This window comes from Balaenoptera ricei, chromosome 9, assembly GCF_028023285.1.
Source record: "Balaenoptera ricei isolate mBalRic1 chromosome 9, mBalRic1.hap2, whole genome shotgun sequence".
Taxonomy (NCBI): domain Eukaryota; kingdom Metazoa; phylum Chordata; class Mammalia; order Artiodactyla; family Balaenopteridae; genus Balaenoptera; species Balaenoptera ricei.
The window spans coordinates 94,489,802-94,516,217 of NC_082647.1; the positions used below are offsets into that span (position 1 = coordinate 94,489,802).

Here is a 26,416-nt window from a genome sequence, read left to right on the forward strand (position 1 = left end):
ATTTTCTTATCAAATCTGTTAATTTGGCCTACTCCAGTTTCCTTGAACATTGGGTCTATGGGTCATTATTGATTTTTATAATTCATTTACAAAGCATGCCAGGAATTAAAATATGACTCATGAACACTAGACCAAGTTTATGGGGAAATACCATATTGAAGAAACTAAAGATGGAAAAGGCAGCCATCAAGCTATGAAGAATTCAAATTTGTTCACAAATTTACATGAAGTATGCTACGTTTGTTCACAATTTAGCCTAATAGAAAATTTATTTATTAAGCAACTTCCACTTACAAAATACATTTAATATTCTATTACACTTAAATTCCATTTGGAGTATGCTACTTTCAGTCTTGCAAAGACCTTAAAAGCCTAAAAAGGAAATTAAAACAAACTAATATGACCTGTGGTTTCAGTATATAAAGCACATATCATAAAAGAGAAGTATAGATATTACTCAGAACTGCTTACTTGCAACCATGTCGAGTGCACTGTCCTCTGCCAGAACAGAATTTGAGACACGATGGACCAACATAAACTGCAGGGCAAAAGAGAGCATGTGAAAGATGGCAAAATCACTGGAAAGACGACCAAGAACACCATCAGCATGTGAAACAATTTTGTGAAGCAATACCCATGAAACCTCGTTCCTTGTATGTATGTTGTGCACAGGAATCCAGATGACATATAGAGTGCTGCGTGACAAGGTAAGTGCTTAGTTACAAATCTGCCAGAACTCTTTTAACTTAAATAATCCTTTCAAGATTTTAATATTTCATAGCAGAGAAAGTAGGACCATATGATTTGGGTTCCTTAATGGAGTCTCTTTCAGCTAACATGATTTCAGGCAGAATATTAGTGCTTCTGTTTTGAACTCTCCACAAAGTTTATATTCTTCAGGTGGAAATAAAGAATTTAGAAAGGATCAATTTGATATATCAAAAAATAAATAGATTATAATTTAATTAAAGAAACTATAATTTCTTTTTCATCTGAGGAAAATCTATACCACTGCAGATGATTGTTATATGTATTTCTAAACATTAATTCATCCTTCCTGAAGTGGGGAGTTAAAATCTGTGATTGAGCATAAAGTCTTCTCTATAACGCAGACCTTTTTTTAAATGGTGGGCTTGACTGATAATGATATTACAAACCTAAATTCTAACCTTGGGAATGCTGAGAAAAGGGCCCCTGACTGTCGAATGGCAGGTTCTGAGATACTCAGACTCAAATACATTTAAAGATATTAAACCTTTTGATAATCAGTACAATCAGTAACACACCAAATAGTGTGAAAGTGGGACAAACCAATGAGGAATTAGAGGCGCAATGGTTACTGAGATCTCACGTATTCAATTTCAGGCATAAACAAATTTACTATTCATTATCATTTTCTTCTCTGTCTTGTAATCACATCAAAAGAGTCAAGCAATTTTATTTTTTAAAGAAACTTTCCTGTGGTCTATGCTTCTACAAGCATTTAATCCCTGGAAGTCAATTAACAGGTGCAGCTGTTAGGGAAATGAGAGCTAATGAGATGCAAAGCAGGCCAGTGGAAAAACTCTTCCTCAAGGAAACTGTTGGTTTAGGAAGAGATTAGATAGCAGGCTCAGTTGTTCAAAAGGTATTGGTTTTAGGTGTCAAAAAACCCTGGATTCGAATTCTGGCTTCACCTGGGAAACTGTGGATAAGTGATTTATCCTGTCTAAGCCTCGGTGTCCCTATTCTTTAAAGTGGGATAATACTCCTTGAGGAAAGAATAAACTAAATGTTTCATGCCTGGAAACTGGCACCATATGTTTATGATCATCTCACACTGGAGTCAAGTATCCTTCGCCACCTTCCTGCCCCACCTGCTTTGCTGGCTCCATTGGACACCGAGTGCTGAGGGATCAGAAAGGGGCTTCATCCTTCTTTAACATGGAAGAGTGTATGGATTGTTTTACAAGCCCTCTTGATTTTATGGCTGCTGTAGGATTTGCTCTAAGCCCTGTAAGCGGTTCATTGTATTCTGTGGGGCTGCCCTATAGTGTACCAATGTCATACATCAAAAAGTCCCCATCATTAAAAAAACTCAACAGTAGAATAAGATTTTCCAAGTCAATGAAAAAACTGGAAATAATAATTTTGTTGTCATCTTTCCCTGCTAATGATGAAGTCATTAGGACTTGCAGTATGAGTAAATTTACAGGCTCTGTTTTTCTAAAAGTGTGGAAAAGATAGTTTTCTTCACTATTATCATTAATGCAATCAAGTTTAAAAAATTAAAAAGTGGTAATAAACATACTGGGCTCTAGGATCTTCCATTTTGCTAAGAATTTCAGGATAATTTCCAATATTGATCTATTTTTTTTCTGTTTGTTTTCTTTGATATAATTCTGAAATTCCATAATGAAATGGAGGAGACTTCAAGGGTTCTTTGGCAAGTTGACACACATTTCCCTTGGGAAGGAGTGACAGTGTGTCCTCCTCTTGCCTTTCGAAGAAACCAGAGAGCAGGTTCTGCTTCTGCGAAAGCCTCACGTATAGAATAATATCAGAATTTAAGAGATTCTGCCTCTAGTTCTGAATTCGACCCTCACTCCTAACCATGCCTATTCCATGTATTTTTATCTTTTCTCATTCTACTCAAAGCTTGATGTTGGGAACTCAGGATGTTATAGCAAACACTTTCTGACTTAGAATCATGTTGTATTAGCCTTCTTTAGGAAATTTAGATATTCTTTTCACAGGCTTATATGACTTCATTTGTGCTCTTAGTTTCCTTATATGCTTTATTTCATTATTGATTTTCCAATTTCTTTTATGATTTTTTAAAGTAATCTAAGTTCATTATAGGACCATTGAAAAGTATGACAGCAGGAAAATGTCATCCATATCCCATAATCCAGAGGCACATACTCATTCCCTAGAGCTAATTAACAGGTGTAGTAATTCAAATACTATGCAAAATAGTCTACCAATGGAGAAATTCCATTTTAACAAATTCATCCTTAGACATTTTTGCAAATACACTATGTTTGTGTCCATATGTTTATATCCATACAGCTCATATGGTCTTTGAATTCTGGGTCTTTTATTGGTCTTCTTTGAATACAGATTGTTTAAAAAATTTACATTGGCTCATCAGCAAATTATCTTGCCTGAAGTTACTCCTGAGTTTCAAGAATGTAAAACTTCTTGAATTATGTATCAATTTTTAAATTTTCAAAAATAAAAATATTATTGAGAGATGGAAAATCAGCATGAAACAACGGCGTAGGCTTTTCCTACTTTATAAAATGGACACAAGTCAGTGGCTATACTACTAAATTTGCCTAAGTATTGATATTTTGTCCTTCCTTCCTTCCCTCTACTTCATTGTAGTATAACTCTTCAGTCAGATTTATATACTCTCTGAAAATAGGGAATCTATGAATCTGTCTGTAATGAGAATTATTAAAAGAGTTGGCTATTAATAAAAAATATAAGAAATTTATGGTCATGCACTCCAATAGATTAAATATTATCTTTTCTCATGTGCACTTGTCATAAGTGATATTGGCTTTAATGTAATGCAACATTATTTATCAACAATTCACTTAAAAATTAAAGATAACATAGGATATTTTATGCATTTCTGAATTTTCCTTTTATACTGTTTTCTGAAAAAGAGGTAAAAGTTTCACTTCAGAAGTTTCATTTTAGAGATGATGTTTCCTGATGTGTGGTGTCTGCATCTACAGGAGAAGCATTCCAGATGTTGTGGTAGTTACTAAGAGAAGAATGGGTCTTATTTTAATACATGCAGGATGGTATGTATGTTAATTTTGTATAAAACATTCAGGGAAAATGTTAGGATATCCCTTGTCATCAACTGCAAGTCTGAGTTTCACGACTTTATGCATTTTAAAATAATGTATGTTGAAACATTCTAGCCTCTAATATTGCTGACTCCACTGTCTTTTTTTCTGATTGTGCATCCCTGGGCTTCTAACGGAATGCAAAGGAGAAAGGGAAGAAAGGGCATTTAATGAATCGCGAGACCATGACTTAGAAGGGTGATTAAGTCTGTGCAGATGAACAAAAGCACAGAAAGATGCTACATCAATGGCATGTGATTATGACAGACATAAACTAACCATTATCAATTGCCCACATGTTTCCAAGGATCGGTCCTGTTTGTCTCCAGCAAATTCTGGTATCCCGGGTTAGTGCTGCGTTAGGAAGGGGAATCGTTATTCGGTTCCATCTGCAAGAAATTTAGCACAAAAGAGCTTCTTAGCACAAAACAGCTTCACATCCATGTTCACATCTTTTGAATCTATTTTACATGCTTTTGATGTTCTAGTCTCTGTATGCTTGAGATAGCACTTAAGTTTGGTAATGAACTCTTTAAATTCACCTGTGGAGTTTGTTGATCTATTTATCCAGTACTTATCCTGTAAAGTGGCAAGTATTTTACATAGTCATCTTTAATTCTCTTAACAGTCCTTAAGGGGGGTCAATCATTGTCCTTAATTTACGTGGAAAGAAGTGGAAAGTTAGAGTAAATAGCATTACACAAGTATCAATAGCCGGCAGAACCAGGATTTGAGCCCAGGTTCAATTCCAAAGCTTGACTTTCTTCCACTTGTGTACGCTGCATCTTTTCTTAAGTAAGTATTTTGGCAATAAGCCTTTTGGCAGTAACTGTAGGGTCACCGTATAGAATTTAAATTTATGTAATCCAAAATATAAAAGCCAAATACCTAAAGAATGAATGACTCTATAAATTGTGATCTTGCATTAGATTTACCAAAGTTACTGTCTTTTTTAAAAATGAGATCACTACTAAATCAGCTGAAAAAGAGAAGGCAGCTTCCTTACCTATTATGCCAAAAACACTAATCTCAGGCTTACTCATCGACTTTGAGCCTGCAACATGGATTCTGATCTCTTGCTACGTTAGAATGCACTCACCCACTGTAGTTTTCCGAGGAGTAGATCGTGCTGTGGGGAAGGTGGGGTCCAGCACAGATCTCAGGCAAACATTCAGTGTGGAGCAGGGACCAGGAACGCCCATGGTTGGTAGAAAACTCTAAGCTGACACTGATAACACCAGACCAAGCACAACAAAAAAGAGGGAAAGATAACAAATGAAATGAAATGACTCATCTCTGGCAAGGTACATTAAACATCTGTAGAACTATTGTAAAAATTTTTAAGATGCTGTTTCCAAAGTGATTGTTTTCCCCTCTACTGAAGTCTGACCAGCTTTCAAAGGGCAAGCAGTTAAATTACTGCTATAGAAACAAAATATGTTTTAAAGACAGCAAATGGGAACTTGAGTTTGTGCTCCTGAATCTGATAGATGACAAGGCAATTACCATGTCTCACACTGCCGTTTCATCCTGTGAATGTCAGACTGACAAAATCCTTAGAAAGGACAAGGGCAACACTTCAGCAAGTGAAACCGAGAAGTCATAGCTCTTGAAGTGCTAATTGATTTCCGTGCCTATTATTATGGGGCCACTAACCAACTAGGGTCAAGCTTTTCTTTGGTTGTTTCTTCTGCTCTCTCAGCAATCTGTCGGAATGGATGGCTGCCACAGCTCCTCCAAACACCTCTGATACCTAAGACCAAGCTCTTAGAATAAAGCCATTTCTAATCAAAATCTATCTAATCATACTCTACATATTAATTGAAGAACTTTTTTCTTCCTTTGAGGGAAAGTGTGTATTTTGTTAATGGATATTTTATTAAAAATTCAGCTGAAAACCTACTGAGAAGTTGCTCTGATTTAATAGCCAAGTCCATGTGTTCATTGTTAATTTGTCCACAGGCGCACAGAATGCGGCTTCCTACCTGTTCCCAGGTTGCTGTGTTCCACATCCCAGATTAATGGAAAACTGTATCATGTGAGACATTGTAGAAGGGAGAACAGGTAAGACGTGGAAAAAATCTATGGCCCAGACATTCCTATTATGTCCTTGATGGTTCTTTTGTCTGAGACAAAATCTGGTAGCAGGAGTCTGAAGTTCAGGATTGATGACTACAGAAACCAAAGATGGAACCTTCAAAACAAAGGAAACCAAAATCACTCATAACCTTCCCTACGGCAGTCTGTGAATTCTCCTAAATTCAATCTTGCAATTACTATATACATAACTGCCATTGATTAAGCACCAAGCAATATTCTGTATATTCCATTTGTTATTTCATGTAGAAGATGCTGTCCTCATGGGGCACTCATTTTAGTCACTCAGAATTCTTCCTTTGCAGAGACCTGGAACTCCCTGTGTGTGACTGATCAGGCCCTCTCTACCTGAAGATAAACTGGTTTAAGGTCTTTAAAAGTTATCAAAGCATAGGTATCCATTTGATCTACCTTAGCACAAGATAAAGGCAACTTGACATTTACATTTCATCATCAGTCTTCTTTAAAGCGTACTGTATAATATGAACTCTTTGCCAAACTAGGTATTCTGAAAATAGGACTCTAAGCAGAAACAGCCAGAGCAAAGAGTTAATCCACGATAACGGACGTATTGATTTGGTCTGAGGCATGCAGCTGACCAGGGCAGGTGTAACCCTACCTAGTCACAGCTGGAAGAGTGGTCCATTATGAAATCCCAAATGGTATAACTTGGGTGACCATAGCGTGTGGAGTGTACTGGACACTTTCTTTGGTTGTTGCCTATTCTAGCCTTGATGTTTATCTCCTGTCTTCCTAACTGAAGCTATGAGATGCTAGAGGCTGGCTGTGTTCAAGCTTTTTAAAGTCCCGAAGGTGCCATCAACGTGGAGGGAAGGCTAACTAATAATGAATGTGTGAGTGTACTCTCAGCACAAATACATCTACTATTAGAAAAGGATAATTTTATACCTTATGATAAGCATCACATAATTTTGAAGATGTTTGTAAATAACCAGAGCCAACATCTGTCCTAAATCCAAAGGGCAAATCTCTGGATCCAAAGACTCAATCTCTGGCTCAAATTATCAAAGAAAAAAGCAAAGGTAATAACAATCTGTACTTTTACAATGTCTTCTGCCTAGGAAACCTCAAATGCTAAATTAATACTCACTATGCCTGATGCCAAGTCTGTGAAGCTGCATAGTTAGAGCCACTTTTAGGGCTTTCTTAGGGACGAGAATAATTGTCAGAGTACTGGGCTCCTCCTTATTGTCTCTAATGGGCTGTAGTTCACTCTTCCTGATAAAACCTCACTTTTTCTTTATATCAGGAAAAAAAATGAATGCTAGAATAATGTCCATGTCACTGTTTCAAAGAAATGTGGCAACTTTCTGGGCTGCCAGAAGAGAGATTTATCCTCTAGCATGGCATCTAGCATGGTCTTCATGGTTTTGACCTGTACTGGGGTGGGGCCATCTGACACACAGATTGGCATGGGTACCTTATATGAGGAATAGGAAAGGGTATCCAGTGTAATGTGCTCTTTTCTTCCTTCAGTCTTTGCATACAGGATGATATCATTTTCATGAGACTCTCCAGGGTCACAAATCCCTCCTGCACAAAAAATTTTAAGTGTTAGTACCAACTTGCATCCATTAACATGTAAAACATAGTGTTAAATTTCAGGATAAAAAATAATTATGAACCCCAGATGTCACTTAAGAATGACCCTACACAAAGGTAACCAGACCCAAAGAAAAAATTTATGAAGATAGTTCAGATAGGCCATGCTAAAGATCAAAGACTTGACATTTGTGAAGGCCAAAGTAACTATTTACTTAATGAGATTACTCAAATAATAGTCTGCAACAAACTGTGACTACCTGTCCGTATTTTAATTCTCATTAAAGAAGTGTGCTCTGCTTTTTAATAAACCATTACTTCCTTATATTTGAGGTCTTTACGGCCAAAGTTCAGAACCTATTGATTATGGTTTTAAAAAAATTGTGGTGACTCACTGAATCAAGGATTTGTGAAGCAGTGTGTTACTTAAACTGTTGTATGTAGTATCTTTAATATTTTAGCACATATTAGGTATTTGCTTTTTTTTTTTTTTAGTACTTAGGAAAATTTTTTTTTTTAACATCTTTATTGGGGTATGTGTATTTTAGATGCAGTTCATTTTACATTTTTCATTTTTACTTTTGGTACTTCATTTGATTCTTGGAAGGTATATAGAGTAGTTTACTCCCTATTACACTACTTTATAGTCATATGAAATGATATAAAGTTAGAACTGAGAGGTAGTTAAGATCATCCTGATGATGCAACTGAATAACAGAGCAAGTACCTGAAACTGAAGATAATTTAACCAGTTGGTGGAAGAGCCAGGAGTTGATGTTATGTCTTAGCCTTTGACCTTCTATTCTACCACATTCTGCCAATAATCCTTATTACTGCTGGCTTCTATCAATTGTCTGCTTAACCTGGATTTTAAAGGATTACATGTCTAACCAGAAACCTCTCCCCACCCACCATTATCCTTCATAACAGCACCAAACATAATAGCAGGAGTGGCGATATGTACATGGATTTCCTGGCAAATATACTACCCCTAAGGTCCAAAATTTATAATATTAACTTTTTATTATTATCTTTCAAAAAAATCCTCTTCCAGTTCTTAAATCAACCACCATCAATGTTAATTTTTATCTACAGGCAATTTTTGTTGCTAATACTCTACGGTGACAAAAATGCAACTTCAAAAACTCTAGAATAAAGTTACCCTTTAAGAGTTAATCTAGTAAAATCAATAAATAATGCCTGAGACTCACCATCTGTATAAAAAAATAAAGTATCAATTATTGCAAGTGCCTGGCTTAAACTCGATCTGGGTAACTGGGGTCTGGTCCTGGGGAGAAATTACTGAAATGTGATGTTAAGTAAGAAAGCTAGAACCTGACCAGTACAAGAAAGACCATGATAACAGAAGTAACTTGGATGGTGGTATTTGTGAAATCTGGCATGTTACATCTGTCAGACATATGTAACTTGGTATATAATAAGTATTTACTGAGTTAAGTAATCTGAACTGAGAATAGAGAAGCCAGATATAAGGATAATGTAGACCTCATCCTAAAAGATGTTTATTGTTCAACGGCAGCAACCTGTCGAGAAAAAGCTCATGATTTTGACAACTGATATCATATTTTTAGCATTTCATTACACACTTTAAGATTATAGTAAATATAGCAAGTAAAGCCATTCAAAATGACAGTGTGGCGGGCGGGGGAGAGGTGGGGGAAAGACCTCCATGAAAATTAAATTCTCTTCTTTAAAATGTAACTTTTAAGAATTGACTATTGAGCCCATATTAAAGACTTACCAAAAAAGAACAAAAAAAAGGTGAAAGGTCACAGGCAGTGTGGGTTTAAAGCACCACATCCAGAGACACAGGAACTGAACCATCAATTCTCTCTAATTTCATTAAAATTTGTTCCCTGTAAATCCTCTCTGCTCTCTCAAGAACAGTTCGTGAACTGCACCTGAGTTTCAGAGAGAACAGAAACCCACGTGGGAGGCTCATCCAGCCCAGAATGACAGAAGAAGAAAGTCCAAAAGGAGCCAAGACTTTAAAATGATGACAGACTTTATCTGAAAGATCCCTCTTGGGGCAATTTATCAGTTCTGTGAAGTTTCAGTGACAGCAGCTCCTACAGAAAGACACGGATTCTTCTTCAGCTTCATTCACTTTGATGTATTGTGGAAAGGTATGACTCAAAGGGCGTTTTGTACAGCAATTAAGGTACAGAAAATTTCAATAGAAACTAGATGGACAGTTAGTTTTAAAGTATTTTAAATCCTGTGTTAAGGAGATTTAAGACACTTATTTATATTAAGAAAGTGATTTTTTTTTTTTATTGACTATGTGCGGGACATTGGGCCTGAAGGGGAGATAAGCCCTGACCTCAAAAAGTTTGTAATTTAGCAAGTAACTAATACACATGTCTAATATACATGAAACAATGATGATTAGCAGTAAACTGTGTCGTGCTGCCGTAACTGCAGTCAAAACTCAGAGAAAAGAGATACAAGTGTAGGCTAAAAGAGCTGGGTATACAGGAGATGCTAAGTAAATATCTGTTGAAGGAATAATAAAGAAAACAAACAAAAAAACCCAAATGAATGATGTATATTACGTTATTTTTGTCATGTTCACTGCATTCTGGCTCTAAGAACAGTGCTGGATACTAGTCCTCAAATAATTTGTGTTGTATAAATGAAAATGTGTGAATGAAGGAAATAGACCTTGAACCAAACTTTGAAAGTTGAGCAAATTTTCCAGAAATGGTAGTCACAGCAGACTGATATGAACCAAAGGATGAAACCAGGAAGGACACGTAGGCAGTGTCTAAGAAGAAAGGAGTGTGATCTGGTCTAGATTAACAATCAGTCACTGATTTTCCTAAGGCACCATACTTAGTGAGGGGTTACTTATAAACTGTCTATCGTATCTTAAATCTCTTCCCATATTGTTTTCTTTTCTATCAGCTACCAAAGTTTTGAAGTCTTTTCTGTAGAATCCAGTCTTATCCTACCTTATCCTACTGTCATCCTGTCCTAGCCTAGCCTAGCCTAGCCTACCCTATCCTATCCTAAAAACACCTTTGCTGGATTCTGCTTTCTCCTCAAGGTCAGACCCCATTTCTTTCCTTGTGTTTACTGGTGAACTTCCTGAAAGAGCAGTTCTCAGTCAGTGCCACGTCTCCATTTCTTTTAACTCTATGCTCTTTGGCTTCCCAGGCACCACACCATGGGGAGTCACAGGTGGGCTCTCAGCCCTGTCCTGGATGACCTCTGTCTCTGTGGCCTTCCTACACTGGGGATCACCTCCCTGTCATCCCACCCATTAACCACTCTCTTCCTTTCCCTCTTTAGCATAGAACCACGTCTTCCTCCTGCATTTCCTCATGCCCTTTTCTCAGCATCCTTTGTCTACTCCTTTTCCTTCTACCTATACTTAGGTGAGGGTTCTCCTTAAGGAGTTTTCATGTCCTTTGCTTACTCTGTCTCCTGCTTGGGAGAACACAGCAACTTTAGTGGCTCCGGTTATCACCTGTATGCTGACAACTTTCAAATCCGATTCAGTCCCTGAGTAGAATTTCTGCCTTCGTATGGCCTTTCAGAACCCTCAACCTCAACAAATCTAATATCAAAATCTTCTCCTGCACACTTGCTCTTTATTGTGATCAGACTTATTTTTGACATTTCCTATTTTGGGAAATGGCACCATTCTTCCAAACACCCAGGAGAGAAATGTGCCCTCTCAAGACTGTTCTCATAGTCCCTAGTCAGTTGGGTGTGAACTTCGGTTGGTTCCTTCTCCAGTTATTCTATCTGTCCCCTCCTGTACATTATTACCACCATCATTGCCGTAATTCCTTTGTTGCTTGGACTAGCGCAATAGCTTCCCTAACTTAGGGTTGCCAGCTAATATACATTGCATGACCAATACTTATACAAAAAATTATTCGCTGTTTATCTGAAATTTAAATTTAAATAAGTCTCCCCCACCACTCACTAAATCTGGCAACCCTATCCTACCTGGTCTTCTATCCTCTAATTTCTGATTATTTCAGTCTTTCCTTCACACTATGCCAGAATTATCTTTCTAAAACAAAGATGAGAATATATTATAGAACTGACAGAAATCATCTGATGGCTCCATGTTGCCTAGAGTAAGAGAATCCAAATTCCTCAGTATGACGTCAAAGAAAGTCACTCACTACTCTGGTTTCAGTTCACTTTTCTAGTTCCAGCTTATGTCTTTCCTTTCAACTATACTGGGAAAATCACCCAGCCCCTAACATGTCATATACCTTTATACTTGTGCTTTTTCTCAAAATGCTGGCTTAGCCTGAACCTTCAAGGCCAGTTCAAATACCATCTCCTTCGTGAAACTCTACCCTAATCCCTCCACTACAATACCCAGAGCTTCCTCTGCACTTCCATAACATTTTCATTCCATTACAGCCCAACTGCAATCTCTTTTATAGTTAAGTGTTACTTGTGGGCAAGGGCTCTTAAGTAATTTTTATACATAAAAAACCAAAGATATATTGAGTCTTAAGTATTTATTACACACCATTTTGAAGGCTTTGCATGTATTAACTCATTGATCAGCAACTCTGCGATTTAGGTATCATTATTTTCCCCAGTTGTAGTCTCTATATATGCTAGCTCAGTGCTCTACATTCAACAGGAACTCATTAATTTTTTTAATCGGATGGAGATGCTTTTATTTGGGATAAGGTACTTTGGGTCTATTCAAGTGAATGTTTTCCTCAGAGTCAATATAATTTTAAATGATTCATTAATAATCTGCTTTGTTCTAGAAAGAATTAAAGATGACTTAATCTCTTATATAAAGATGACAATCTCTTATATAAAGGCATCGAATGGTTTGATTTACCGTAATTTACTACTAAAAAATGAAGAATTCAAATATATTTTGTGAAAAATGAAAAAAAGGGAAAATACTTAAATTAGACGGGCATATTAAATGTTTATTACAATTTGCCGGGGGGTGAGGGCGGTTCTTAAAGTTTCCCAGGAATCACTCTTAATAAAATGAGAGCCAGTTTGAATTCTAATTATTTAAAGGAATTGAGGTCTGGGTCTTTAAATATACAACTCATTTCAGAGTTAAGGTGAGGATATCCTTATGGCAGGAAGATTACATTATTGTATTTTATATCCACAACTTCCCTGTTACCAAACAGATCATTATTGAAAATGAGGTAGCATCACACAGGCAACGTATTTGAGAGCATGATACAATCTGAAGTTTGCTTTGCCACTCTGAGCTGTAGGAGGTGAGGAATGTGAGAGAAATAATAGCCACTGCAGAAGCCTAGACTTGGAAGGTCTGTTTGTCCTGATGAATTGACATCTTTGCTAGTAAGGTCAAAGGTGGACAATGTTTATTTCCTGTTTCACTTCCAGGTGTTGCCTGTGCTTTTCCAGTCATTTAACAAAAAAGGCATGTGACACCTACTCACATTTCTGGAATGACATCCAGTGAAAGAGTATGTAACTGTGGCTCTTGCTGACGAAAATGATAAATTTCAGAGGACACCCATTTCAACCCCCTAATTCCTCCTTGGGTATTTTTCTAAACTTTTAACTATTTATTTGCTCTGCAGTCATCTGAAGAAAAATAACATCTTATAAGCAATTTTTCCTTTATGTGTTTGCCAACATATTAGAAAGTATAGTATTAAAGCATTAAAAAGTATAATAAATCTGTTTCTTTCTTAGCTTCCCACAACAAAAGAGTTATGCAATGATGAGATATCCATGAAAACAAATGATTCACCTTGATGACTGTATTTTGGGGAGGCTAGAGGCTTTGGACAAAGGAGTTACTTTGTTCTTAGCTTCTCTCTCGTTGTCTTTTCAGCTATGACCATTGCAGGAAAGGTGGAAGGAAGGTCTTAAGGCATTTTGTCTTTAGGCCTAGTCATGCAAGAACAAGACTAGCTCTTGCACAGGATGGTTCCAGCAAGGCTGGTGTGAGGCAGATGTGAGCACCACAGACTTTTGCTCAACCAGTAGAACTCATAGTTCATGAATTTTAATTTTATATTGTAGACAACAAACAATCTTACTTCCTCAGGAATAGGTGCTCATCTAGAATTTGCCCTAGGCCAATAAAATTTGTTCAAAATGTACCTACCCATAACAAAGTAAAACCTCAGGTTCCCGTAACCAGTTGTATCCAGGTAAGGAGTGCATATTTTCCTCTCTCCATCTTTGAGGAAGACCATTGATAAACCTGATTCTATTGTTCCACATTCTGTACCAATGACAGCTCCCAAGATGTCCCACCTTTAAAAAATGACAATCACTAAGAGTTAAAATAGTAAGTCAAAACTTTATAGAGTAAACATTTTATTTTTAATGAGGAACATATGCTTAGTAATGAATAATTCTGAAATAAAGATGTGGTACTACAGGGACTTCCCTGGTGGTGTTGTGGTTGAGAATCCGCCTGCCAGTGCAGGGGACATGGGTTCGATCCCTGGTCCAGGAAGATCCCACATGCCACGGAGCAACCAAGCCTGTGCACCGCGACTACTGAGCCTGCGCTCTAGAGACCACGAGCCACAACTACTGAGCCCGTGTGCCACAACTACTGAAGCCTGTATGCCTAGAGCCTGTGCTCCGCAACAATAGAAACCACCACAGTGAGAGGCCCACGCACTGCAACGAAGAATAGCCCCCGCTTCCCGCAACTAGAGAAAGCCTGTGCATCAATGAAGACCCAATGCAGCAAAAAATTAAAAAATTTAAAAAAATAAGATGGGGTACTACAGATCTTGGGTAATGAACAAAGTTTAAAACACATTCCATTCACAATTACAGTTTTTCTGTAGAGGCTAAGTTTAATCAATACTATGTATAGTGTGTCTACTACATGATAGCCTTTATTCTCAAAGCACTTACAGTTGAGGTGGGGAATCAAATTTGAACTAAGGAAAAAGGAAATCATAAAAGATAGTGCCATAATATCATATATACTTGTATGCTGTTTTGCACACTAAAAAATAGTTATAGGATGAAAAGTCATACAAGCTGGCAAGAATCTAGCAAGTTTTCAAAAAGGGGATGGGATTTAAACTGTCAAATAGGTATTTGAATATGTAGGAAAATAAAAATATCTAATATATAAAAACTCTTATATCTCCTTAGTATTTATCTCTGCTCATATCTAATTTGGCCACCGCTTTTCACACAACTAACTTGCTTACAGACAGAGGAAACTGGGACACAGAGAGGTAAGTGGCTTGCCTAAGGCCAACTGCCTGTTTGGTTTTAAATTGAGATCTTCTGTTTCTTAGTTCCCTGTTATTTTAGTAGTTAGAGTTCTAAAGAGGACACTGTGCCAGGACAATTACGTTGAACCGTTTGAGACCAAGATGTTTAGGAAATGCTTAACATTTTGTCTTTTAAAAGATTATTATCAATCATTCAAGGAGAAGCAGCTCTTTTTCTTTTTCTTCTTTTAAAAAACTTTTTATTGCAGATACTCTCCTTGTGTTACAGTCTTTCAGATTTATCATTTCTTTTTTTTTTTCTTTAACTGGAGTAAAATTGCTTTACAATGTTGTGTTAGTTTCTGCTGTACAATGAAGTGAATCAGCTATTCAGGGAGAAGCAGCTCTTAATAGTACTGGACCACTGTAAATACCAGGAACCTCTCTCGACTCATACGAGAAAATTTCACACTGGTTCACTGGTCTTTCACCTGCTCCATTTATCCCAATAAAGCCACTCAGCCTACTGCTCCATAAAGCAAGCTAAGGTTATAAATGATGCATATGATGACTCCTTTTAGGCATCCATCTGCTTTAGAGTATTTTTAAAGTGAAAAATTAAATTGGAGAAGATCAGATTGTCATGGACTGAAAGAACGTTTTATTCACGTGAGAAATGAGATTAGTAGTCTTTTTCTCTTATTAGCTGTAAATGATTAACTCTTTTAGATTAATCTAAAGGAATTATTTGCATTGACTTCTACCACAGAGAGGGCTATATGAGGTATGATCCAGGCTGTACATTTCTTTTTAATCTTTATTTTAAAGTCCAACATATTCAATTTTACTCCAGTCTTTATTTATCCCACCGTAACTGTTGGAAGATAACAAAAGTGAGGTTATCTTCTTTAGAAACCCAAATATTTAAAATCAAAGGAAATGGAAAGTTTAGTTGGCTCTGAAGAGAAAAAAGCACAGAGAAATCTGAAAATCATTTTGTAGAAGTCTCATTGCTTTAAATAAATCATCTTGCATTTATTAAAAATTCAGTAGGAGCTTCTTGTAGCACAAGCTCATTCTTCGTGAATCTGTATAAACACTGGCTCGAGCTTAGTTGGAGCCAAGCATCCTTGAGGGGATCCCAGAGCTGCATCAACTACTGAGGGACCTCAGAGATGCCCTTTCACCTGTCTGGACTTCAGAATCCCTCTCTGTAAGGTTGCAAAGTTGTGGTCTTTTCCAATTACAAAAATGTCATGGTCTCTGACTCTCTCTTAATATAATAATTACATGAAGTAAAATTATAGCACGACCAGATCGTTGAGGCCAGCAGTGGTATTTAAAGAGCTCTATAGTTTTGGCAATATCTTGGATGGCACCACAAGTTCCCTGAAAAGGAGTGTTACTTTTCTATGGTTTAAATTATGTTTTCTCCAAGGAAATGTGGTTCTTTGTGAGCTGCATTTGAAGGAATGTCTGCTAGAGGGGAGAACTCTCTACAACATAGCAATTTATATTTATCTTTGATGGCTAATTCTAAAAAAAGATCCCTTACATTATTTATTATAAATACATTGGTATCTATTATTTATAATAGAGTGGGGCGAAGTTGGAACACACACAAAAAGTTTAATAATCAATAAAATGCCTCAAGGCAACTTCGTTCCTTAGAGGTAGCAAGGTCACAATAATATTTAATTTATATTTTAAAGTATGTCCTTCTACTTTCTGTGTCAAAAAGAGAGTTCTTTTTGTAAGCAAAAATAATTTAAAGAAGTTTCTTAGCTGGAAAGCTGATGATCCTCCCTATCAGCTGCTTTGAGAATAAAATTAATTATGTTTTAATTAGCTTATACTTTAATAGTTTTAAGAAGGATATGAGAGTATATGTATAATCGATTCACTTTGCTGTACACCTGAAACTAACACAACATTGTAAATCAACTATACTCCAATAAGAATTTTTAAAGAAGAATGATATGAGAGAGTAAAACTTAAATGCTCTCACCAAAAAAAACCCCAAAACAAACAAACAAACAAAAACAGAAAAATATGTGAGTTGATGGATATGTTAGTTAACTAGATGAAGGGACTCCTTTTACAATGTGTATGTATATCAAATCACCACAATGTACACTTTAAATATCGTACAACTTTATATGTCAACTGTATCTCAATAGAGCTGAAATTAAGAATATTTTCTTCACAAGCTTAAAAAGAGAATGATACATATTCTTTGAAGGGCAATCTGGCAGTAACTATCAAAATGAAATTACATACATACATATATATGTGTATGTACACGTACATGTCTGATTCTCTAATTTTCTTTTAGGAATTTCTCTTTCAGAAATACTTTAACAAGTATACAAAAATTTTATTACAGTATTCTTTGTCTATCAATAGAGGTTTAGTTAGATAAACTGGTATAGTGCCTTTCTGAAATAATGATATATATTTACTGACTAGAATAGACATTCATAATATATTGTTAAGTTTTAAAAAAAACAAGTTGTGGGACTTCCCTGGTGGCACAGTGGTTAAGAATCTGCCTGCCAATGCAGGGGACACAGGTTCGAGCCCTGGTCCGCGAAGATCCCACATGCCGCAGAGCAACTAAGCCCATGCGCCACAACTACTGAGCCTGCGCTCTAGAGCCCGCGAACCACAACCACTGAAGCCCGCGCACCTAGAGCCCGTGATCCACAACAAGAGAAGCCACCACAATGAGAAGCTCATGCACCGCAACGAAGAGTAGCCCCCGCTCGCCACAACTAGAGAAAGCCCGTGTGCAGCAACGAAGATACAATGCAGTCAAAAATAAATAAATTTATAAAAAAATAAAATAAAATAAAAAATCAAGTTGAGTATAGTAAGGAAAATGTGACTCTAGTGGTTTTTTTTGTATAGTCAGCAAAATTTCTGAATGATATATGCCAGAATATATGCCTACATTTCAACAGTGTGGAGTGGGATTAGCACTGGAGGACTTTTACTTTTTACTTTGCACATTTCTTTTTTTTTTGCAAAAGGAAAATCATTTTCAGAAAAAAGAAAGGTATTCAATTTATAATTCAGAATGAAAACTTAAATTATCTCATCATAGGTTGATGAAACTACTAAGAATATGAACATAGGCAATAGAGGTCTTATATTTTAATCACCTTTTTTCCTACAAATATTGGCATAAAAGGCTCTAAAGGGTAGTGGAACATTTCACATTATCTATGAAAATTTTTTTGATTATATTTCCCAGAATATATTAAACCACCTAAAGTTGGTGACTTTAGGTTTGAACTAAGATATAGAATAGAGCCTGGCTATAAGATCCTTCATTTACCAAATTCGTAAGGTTTTTATCTACTAGATATTCTCTGAGGTTGAATAAGTTCATTACCTTCATAAGGTCTCTATTTCGGATGAATTCTCTGATATTTAATATGGGATGTGCCATAGGAAAAGACCCTCCACATTCATTTATATTCATGAGGTTTATCTCTAGCATGAGTCCTGTGAGGTCTAGCAATGTGTATATTTCGACTAAAGGCTTCTCCACCTTCATTGCATTTATAGGTTTTTCCTCCAGCATGACAGCTTAGGTGAAGGTAAAGGATAAGCTCTATTTGAAGGCTTTCCTGTATGCACTGCATTTCAAAAATTCTTTTCTTCAATCAGTTCCCCTATATTTCACTCAAATGCAATTTTGTTTTAGGTTTTTATTACATGCATTGTATTTATTTACACTCTTGTTGGAATAACATTAATAAAGAATATTGGCTTCAGAATGGTAGAAAGCACTCAGCTTTCTCACCAGTAAGACAGAAATATGACCTAGACTGAGGAAGTTTAGAGAAAATGATGTATTGCCTGGCATATTACAGTTTCAATAAATGTTAGTTTCCTTTTCTCCCCCTGTAAAATGTAGTACTATTTTTGTTTTAAAATAAGTGAAAGTGGCAATTCAAATGAACTTCTAAATTATAATGAGTATTTTTATTTTTTTCACACTAGAATTAGCAGAGCAGCAATCTTAGACAAAGTTGTAGTACAATATGCAAAGGGTAACTGCTTAAACAATTTAAGCAAGGGGATACTTAGCTGAAAGAAAAACTGTACTTTCTATCCGTGGGTTTTTTGTACAGTTTAAGATTTTGGCTACAAATCTATCGGGGTGCTTAAATTTATTACTTATGTGATCTAAATGGCCAAGTGGGTTTTACTTTAATAATAATGAACATGCCTGTAAAAAAAAAAAAAGACCCACTTAATACAGTGTTAACTCAGTCTGTCAGTCTATCTTAAATTCACTTACCCTGAATTATAAGCTTAAATAAAATGCCAGAGGTAACATAATTCTTCTGGGTAGGATAGAGGGAAGAATCTGTAGAAAATAGCAAGAAGATGCTCAAACTGTTCTGAAGAGTTCTATGTAATTTTAAAACCAATTTTTAATAAAAGCATCAACTGACATTGAAGGGGCTATAATGGAGATTGTTCTTGTTGGTCTATATGCAGTTTTGGTTTTCAAGGTATATGTAACATTCTTTGGAACTATCTCCCCAGAACAAGGAAGCCAATATAAATTTGTTTTATTGAGTTTATATTGCTTTTTTCTTGGTTTTATTCCAGTGGATAGCACTGAAATTTAAGAAAGACATTTTGAGTCAGTTTCAGGACTGACCCTCTTTTCTAAGCAATGCCATTAAAAAACAGAACTAATACTTGTATTTTGGTCTCTTTATAGTAAATCACCTATCAGAGACTAAGTCATGGCTGACCTGAGGAAAACATTATCTGTGCTCAAATTTTTTTCTATAATCTTAGATGAGCTGTTTTAAAATATATTTCTTGAAAGAGCTTCTTCAGAACAAATTTATAAAGCAGTTATCTTAATAGGGTGTGATGGTAGCAGAGCAGGATTGTTAGGGCTGGAGGTTGGAGAGAACTGGAAATAGTCAGGTCAGCAGTCTAGAGACTAATCTCTCTGACCATTTGATAAGTCCTGTTTGCCCTCTGGCATCTTTTCTATGTCTTGCTGGTATGTGGGAGAATTCTGGGTATTCCATCTATTTGTTTTGTAGTATGATAGCAATATTCTCATTATTGGAAAATTGGAAAATAGAAAGAGTAGAAGAAAAATATCACCCATAACCATACTACCCCAGAGACAAGAACAATTTATATTTTACTATATTTATTTCTAATATTTTATATGTATATTTCCAAGCGGTCATGATAATATTAACACAGATGGTTTTGTATTTTGCCCTTTTTCATTTACATTAGTAATATACACATTTTCCAGGTTACTATTAACTCTTTATATATGGGTCACATAATATTTTACTACATATATGCCAAACTAGTCATTATTTCATTGTCATGTTTCAAAATACAAAGCTAAATAATTGTACTACTTAGCATACTTTATGGGGCTGAGGAATTAAATTCTCAGTTTCCTAATGCTCCTGAATATGTTCTAGATAACCCTGAGCTATGTTTCGTGAGGTGTCAAGAGTTCTGCTTTTCCTTCGTATAAACTCCTACATATTCAGGACTGCCTTGTGGTCAGTGTGGAGCAGGTGAACTACTGAGGAAAGACTACAGAAAATGAAACATGCTGAAGAAGTGGTCATCTGAACATTTCAGTGCCAGCAGCCTCCTCTAAAGCCTTCTAAAGAAAAACCCTATCACGGGCTAGTGTTATGCCAAGCTGTGAGGAATTAAATCACTTTGGGAGGATTCAGATTTCATTCTCTTCTTTCTGTGACTTCAGTAAAGAGCGTCCTCTCTTGAAGAGGGAGTGAGCTGCTGTATTCTGGATGCTCACATGGACAGCTGGTTTGGAGAGGGGAAGGGGTTATTAACCAACTCAAGAATGACACTGCCAAAAGCAAAGATGTACACGTGCTGCAAATTAAAGAAGGGTTTCAAATTTCTATGAAGGAATTCCAGAACAATTTTAGCATACCTAATCATATGAACTTACTTTTTTATTATTTGAAAATTTACTGTCTATGTTTCAAAACAGAAAAACAATCTGTGTAAATAGAAAGCAATTTTAGAACCCACATCAAAAGTAAACCAGAACAAGTAAGAAGTCTTTTAACAGCTTGCAACAAGTTTACTCTGATCCACTTTAGTACTTCCATGGTTGTAAAATATATCCAATTATCATTTTAACTAATACTGTCTTTTTTAAAATGACATTTCATTGGTTTATTTAGAGAATCTAATGTAGGTTTCCTTGGACTATTCAACTTTGTGTTTCTTTCATATCTTATTAGTTACTATGAATATAATTTTTCTTTGAGTACCACTTTGGTCATATCCCATTACCGACAGTAAGCATAGTTGGAATAACAACCAATTTTTATGTCTTTTGATTGCTTATTATATGTCATGCATTGTGCAAAGTGCTCTTCATATACTGTTGCATAGGAAATTGAGTCATTTGTGGTGATGTGGATGGATCTAGAGTCTGCCATACAGGGTGAAGTAAGTCAGAAAGAAAAAAACAAACACCGTATATTAATGCATGTATATGGAATCTAGAAAAATGGTACTGATGAATCTAGTGGCAGGGCAGGAATAGTGACACAGATTTAGAGAACAGACTTGCGGACACAGTGGGGTAAGGGGAGGGTGGGACGAATTGAGAGAGTAGCACTGACATATATACACCACTATGTGTAAAATAGATAGCTAGTGGGAAGCTGCTGTATAGCACAGCGAGATCAGCTCGGTGCTTTGTGACGACCTAGAGGGGTGAGATGGGGAGGGTGGAAGGGAGGCCCAGGAGGGAGGGGATATAGGTATACATATAGCTGATTCACTGTGTTGTACAGCAGAAACTAACACAACACTGTAAAGCAATTATAATCTAATAAAGATGTAAAAAAAAAAGTCACACACACAAAAATACTCCTTTTTAGCCCTTTTAATGCTTAAATCTGAATTCTGTTTTATCTGATTTGAATATCTGATAATATGCCTCCTTGCTTCTTTTGCTGCATTTATCTGGTATATTAGTTTCTCTTCTTTGACTTTCAACTTCTTGTGTTGTTCTAGTTTGAGTCTCTCATAAATAGTAAACATATAGCTGATTTTTTAGAAACCTACTGTGAAAATCTCACTTAATAAATGACTATATCTCACTCAAATTTATTGTGTACTGATATGTTCAGATTGTACTGATATGTTCCTGTCAAATTGTTTTCTGTTTTCTATTTACCCTGTTTTTTATTGTTTACTTTTTGTCACTTTCCTGGCATTTGTTGGAATAAGTCCTCTTTGTTTTATGTTAACCTAATGCTTTCGAAGTTATGTAGCCTATAAATGGCTAATATAATTTTTTTTTGAATTTTTGTATTTTATTTAACTTATTTTTTTATACAGCATGTTCTTATTAGTTATCCATTTTATACATGTTAGTGTATATATGTTAATCCCAATCTCCCAATTCATGACACCAACACTTTCCCCCCTTGGTGTCCATACATTTGTTCTCTACATCTGTGTCTCTATTTCTGCCCTGCAAACCAGTTCATCTATACCATTTTCCTAGGTTCCACATATATGCGTTAATATACGATATTTGTTTTTCTCTTTCTGACTTACTTCACCCTGTATGACAGTCTCTAGATCCATCCACGTCTCTACAAATGACCCAATTTCATTCCTTTTTATGGCTGAGTAATATTCCACTGTATATATGTACCACATCTTCCTTATCCATTCATCTGTCGATGGGTGTTTAGGTTGCTTCCATGACCTGGCTATTGTAAATAGTGCTGCAACGAACATTGGGGGTGCATGTGTCTTTTTGAATTATGGTTTTCTCTGGGTATATGCCCAGTAGTGGGATTGCTGGGTCATATGGTAATTCTATTTTTAGTTTTTTAAGGAACCTCCATACTGTTCTCCATAGTAGCTGTACCAATTTACATTCCTACCAACAGTGTAAGAGGGTTCCCTTTCCTCCACACCCTCTCCAGCATTTGTAGATTTTCTGATGATGCCCATTCTAACTGGTGTGAGGTGATACCTCATTGTAGTTTTGATTTGCATTTCTCTAATAATCAGTGATGTTGAGCAGCTTTTCATGTGCTTCTTGGTCATCTGTATGTCTTCTTTGGAGAGATGTCTATTTAGGTCTTCTGGCCAGTTTTGGATTGGGTTTTTTTTTTTTTAATATTGAGCTGCATGAGCTGTTTATATATTTTGGAGGTTAATCCATTGTCCGATGATTCATTTGCAAATATTTTCTCCCATTCTGTGGGTTGTCTTTTCGTCTTGTTTATGGTTTCCTTTGCTGTGCAAAAGCTTTTAAGTTTCATTAGGTTCCATTTGTTTATTTTTGGTTTTATTTACATTACTCTAGGAGGTGGATCAAAAAAGATCTTGCTGTGATTTATGTCAGAGTGTTCTTCCTATGTTTTCCTCTAAGAGTTTTACACTGCCCGGTCTTACATTTAGGTCTCTAATCCATTTTCAGTTTATTTTTGTGTATGGTGTTAGGGAGTATTCTAATTTCATTCTTCTACAAGTAGCTGCCCGGTTTTCCCAGCACCAATTATTGAAGAGACTGGCTTTTCCCCATTGTTTATCCTTGCCTCCTTTGTCATAGATTAGTTGACCATAGGTGCGTGGGTTTATCTCTGGGCTTTCTATCCAGTTCCCTTGATCTATATTTCTGTTTTTGTGCCAGTACCATATTGTCTTGATTACTGTAGCTTTGTAGTATAGTCTGAAGTCAGGGAGTCTGATTCCTCCAGCTCCATTTTTTTCCCTTAAGACTGCTTTGGCTATTCGGGGTCTTTTGTGTCTCCATACAAATTTTAAGATACTTTGTTCTACTTCTGTGAAAAATGCCATTGGTAATTTGATAGGGATTGCACTGAATCTGTAGATTGCTTTGGGTAGTATAGTCATTTCCACAATATTGATTCTTCCAATCCAAGAACATGGTATATCTCTCCATCTGTTGGTATCATCTTTAGTTTCTCTCATCAATGTCTTATAGTTTTCTGCATACAGGTCTTTTGTATCCTTAGGTAGGTTTATTCCTAGGTATTTTATTCTTTTTGTTGCAAAGGTAAATGGGAGTGTTTCCTTCATTTCTCTTTCAGATATTTCATCATTAGTGTATAGGAATGCAAGAGATGTCTGTACATTAATTTTGTATCCTGCAACTTTACCAAATTCATTGATTAGCTCTAGTAGTTTTCTGGTGGCATCTTCAGGATTCTCTATGTATAGTATCATATCATCTGCAAACAGTGACAATTTTACTTCTTCTTTTCCAATTTGTATTCCTTTTATTTCTTTTTCTTCTCTGATTGCCGTGGCTAGGATTTCCAAGACTATGTTGAATAAAAGTGGTACGAGTGGACATCCTTCTCTTGTTCCTGATCTCAGAGGAAATGCTTTCAGTTTTTCACCATTGAGAATGATGTTTGCTGTGGGTTTGTCGTATATGGCCTTTATTATGTTGAAGTAGATTCCCTCTATGCCCACTTTCTGGCGAGTTTTTATCATAAATGGGTGCTGAATTTTGTCAAAAGCTTTTTCTGCATCTGTTGAGGTGATCATATGGTTTTTATTCTTCAGTTTATTAGTATGGTGTATCACATTGACTGATTTAAGTATATTGAAGAATCCTTGCATCCCTGGGATAAATCCCACTTGATCATGGTGTATGATCCTTTTAATGTGTTGTTGGATTCTGTTTGCTAGTATTTTGTTGAGGATTTCTGCACCTATATTCACCAGTGATAGTGGTCTGTAATTTTCTTTTTTTGTAGTGTCTTTGTCTGGTTTTGGTATCAGGGTGATGGTGGCCTCATAGAATGAGTTTGGGAGTTTTCCTTCCTCTGCAATGTTTTGGAAGAGTTTGAGAAGAATGGGTGTTAGCTCTTCTCTAAGTGTTTGATGGAATTTACCTGTGAAGCCACCTGGTCCTGGACTTTTGTTTGTTGGAAGATTTTTAATCACAGTTTCAATTTCATTACTTATGATTGGTCTGTTCATATTTTCTGTTTCTTCCTGCTTCAGTCTTGGAAGGTTATACCTTAGTAAGAATTTGTCCATTTCTTCCAGGTTGTCCATTTTATTGGCATAGAGTTGCTTGTAGCAGTCTCTTAAGATGCTTTGTATTTCTGCAGTGTCTGTTGTAACTTCTCCTTTTTCATTTCTAATTTTATTGACTTGAGTCCTCTCCCTTTTTTTCTTGATGAGTCTGGCTAATGGTTTATCAATTTTGTTTATCTTCTCAAAGAACCAGCTTTTAGTTTTATTGATCTTTGCTATTGTTTTCTTTGTTTCTATTTCATTTATTTCTGCTCTGATCTTTATAATTTCTTTCCTTCTGCTAACTTTGGGTTTTGTTTGTTCTTTCTCTAGTTCCTTTAGGTGTAAGGTTAGATTGTTTGAGATTTTTCTTGTTTCTTGAGGTAGGCTTGTATAGCTATGAACTTCCCTCTTAGAACTGCTTTTGCTGCATCCCATAGGTTCTGGATCATCGTGTTTTCATTGTCATTTGTCTCTACGTATTTTTTGATTTCCTCTCTGACTTCTTCAGTGATCTCTTGGTTATTTAGTAATGTATTGTTTAGCCTCCATGTGTTTGTGTTTTTTATGTTTTTCCCCTGTAATTCATTTCTAATCTCATAGCGTTGTGGTCAGAAAAGATGCTTGATATGATTTCAATTTTCTTAAGTTTACTGAGGCTTGATTTGTGACCCAAGGTGTGATCTATCCTGGAGAATGTTCCGTGAGCACTTGAGAAGAAAGTGTAATCTGCTGTTTTTAAATGGAATGTCCTATAAATATCAATTAAATCTATCTGGTCTATTGTGTCATTTAAAGCTTGTGTTTCCTTATTTATTTTCACTTTGGATGATCTGTCCATTGGTGTAAGTGAGATGTTAAAGTCCCCCACTATTACTGTGTTACTGTTGATTTCCTCTTTTATAGCTGTTAGCAGTTGCCTTATGTATTGAGGTGCTCCTATGTTGGGTGCATATATATTTATAATTGTTATATCTTCTTCTTGGATTGATCCCTTGATCATTACGTAGTGTCCTTCCTTGTCTCTTATAACATTCTTTATTTTAAAGTCTATTTTATCTGATGTGAGTATTGCTACTCCAGCTTTCTTTTGATTTCCATTTGCATGGAATATCTTTTTCCATCCCGTCACTTTCAGTCTGTATGTGTCCCTAGGTCTGAAGTGGGTCTCTTGTAGACAGCATATATATGGGTCTTGTTTTTGTATCCATTCAGCAAGCCTGTGTCTTTTTGTTGTAGCATTTAATCCATTCACATTTAAGGTAATTATTGATATGTATGTTCCTATGACCATTTTCTTAAATGTTTTGGGTTTGTTTTTGTAGGTCCTTTTCTTCTCTGTGTTTCCCACTTAGAAAAGTTCCTTTAGCATTTGTTGTAGAGTTGGTTTGGTGGTGCTGAATTCTCTTAGCTTTTGCTTGTCTGCAAAGCTTTTGATTTCTCCGTTGAATCTGAATGAGATCCTTGCTGGCTAGAGTAATCTTGATTCTAGGTTCTTCCCTTTCATCACTTTAAATATGTCATGCCACTCCCTTCTGGCTTGTAGAGTCTCTGCTGAGAAATCAGCTGTTAACCTTATGGGAGTTCACGTGTATGTTATTTGTCATTTTTCCCTTGCTGCTTTCAATAATTTTTCTTTGTCTT

The 26,416-nt window shown here is 36.1% G+C and overlaps 1 protein-coding gene across 1 annotated transcript in view; it reads right to left on the reverse strand.

The window, feature by feature from the left end:
• Positions 1 to 26,416, reverse strand: part of RELN (reelin) — a 374,678-nt gene that overhangs the window by 174,782 nt on the left and 173,480 nt on the right. Inside the window, exons 10-15 of the mRNA XM_059934127.1 lie at positions 13,621 to 13,772; positions 7,384 to 7,496; positions 5,831 to 6,039; positions 4,945 to 5,073; positions 4,125 to 4,234; positions 472 to 538 (exon numbers count right to left, since the gene is read on the reverse strand). Of these exons, the coding sequence (XP_059790110.1) occupies positions 472 to 538; positions 4,125 to 4,234; positions 4,945 to 5,073; positions 5,831 to 6,039; positions 7,384 to 7,496; positions 13,621 to 13,772 (780 nt within the window). The remainder of the gene's footprint in view (positions 1 to 471; positions 539 to 4,124; positions 4,235 to 4,944; positions 5,074 to 5,830; positions 6,040 to 7,383; positions 7,497 to 13,620; positions 13,773 to 26,416) is intronic.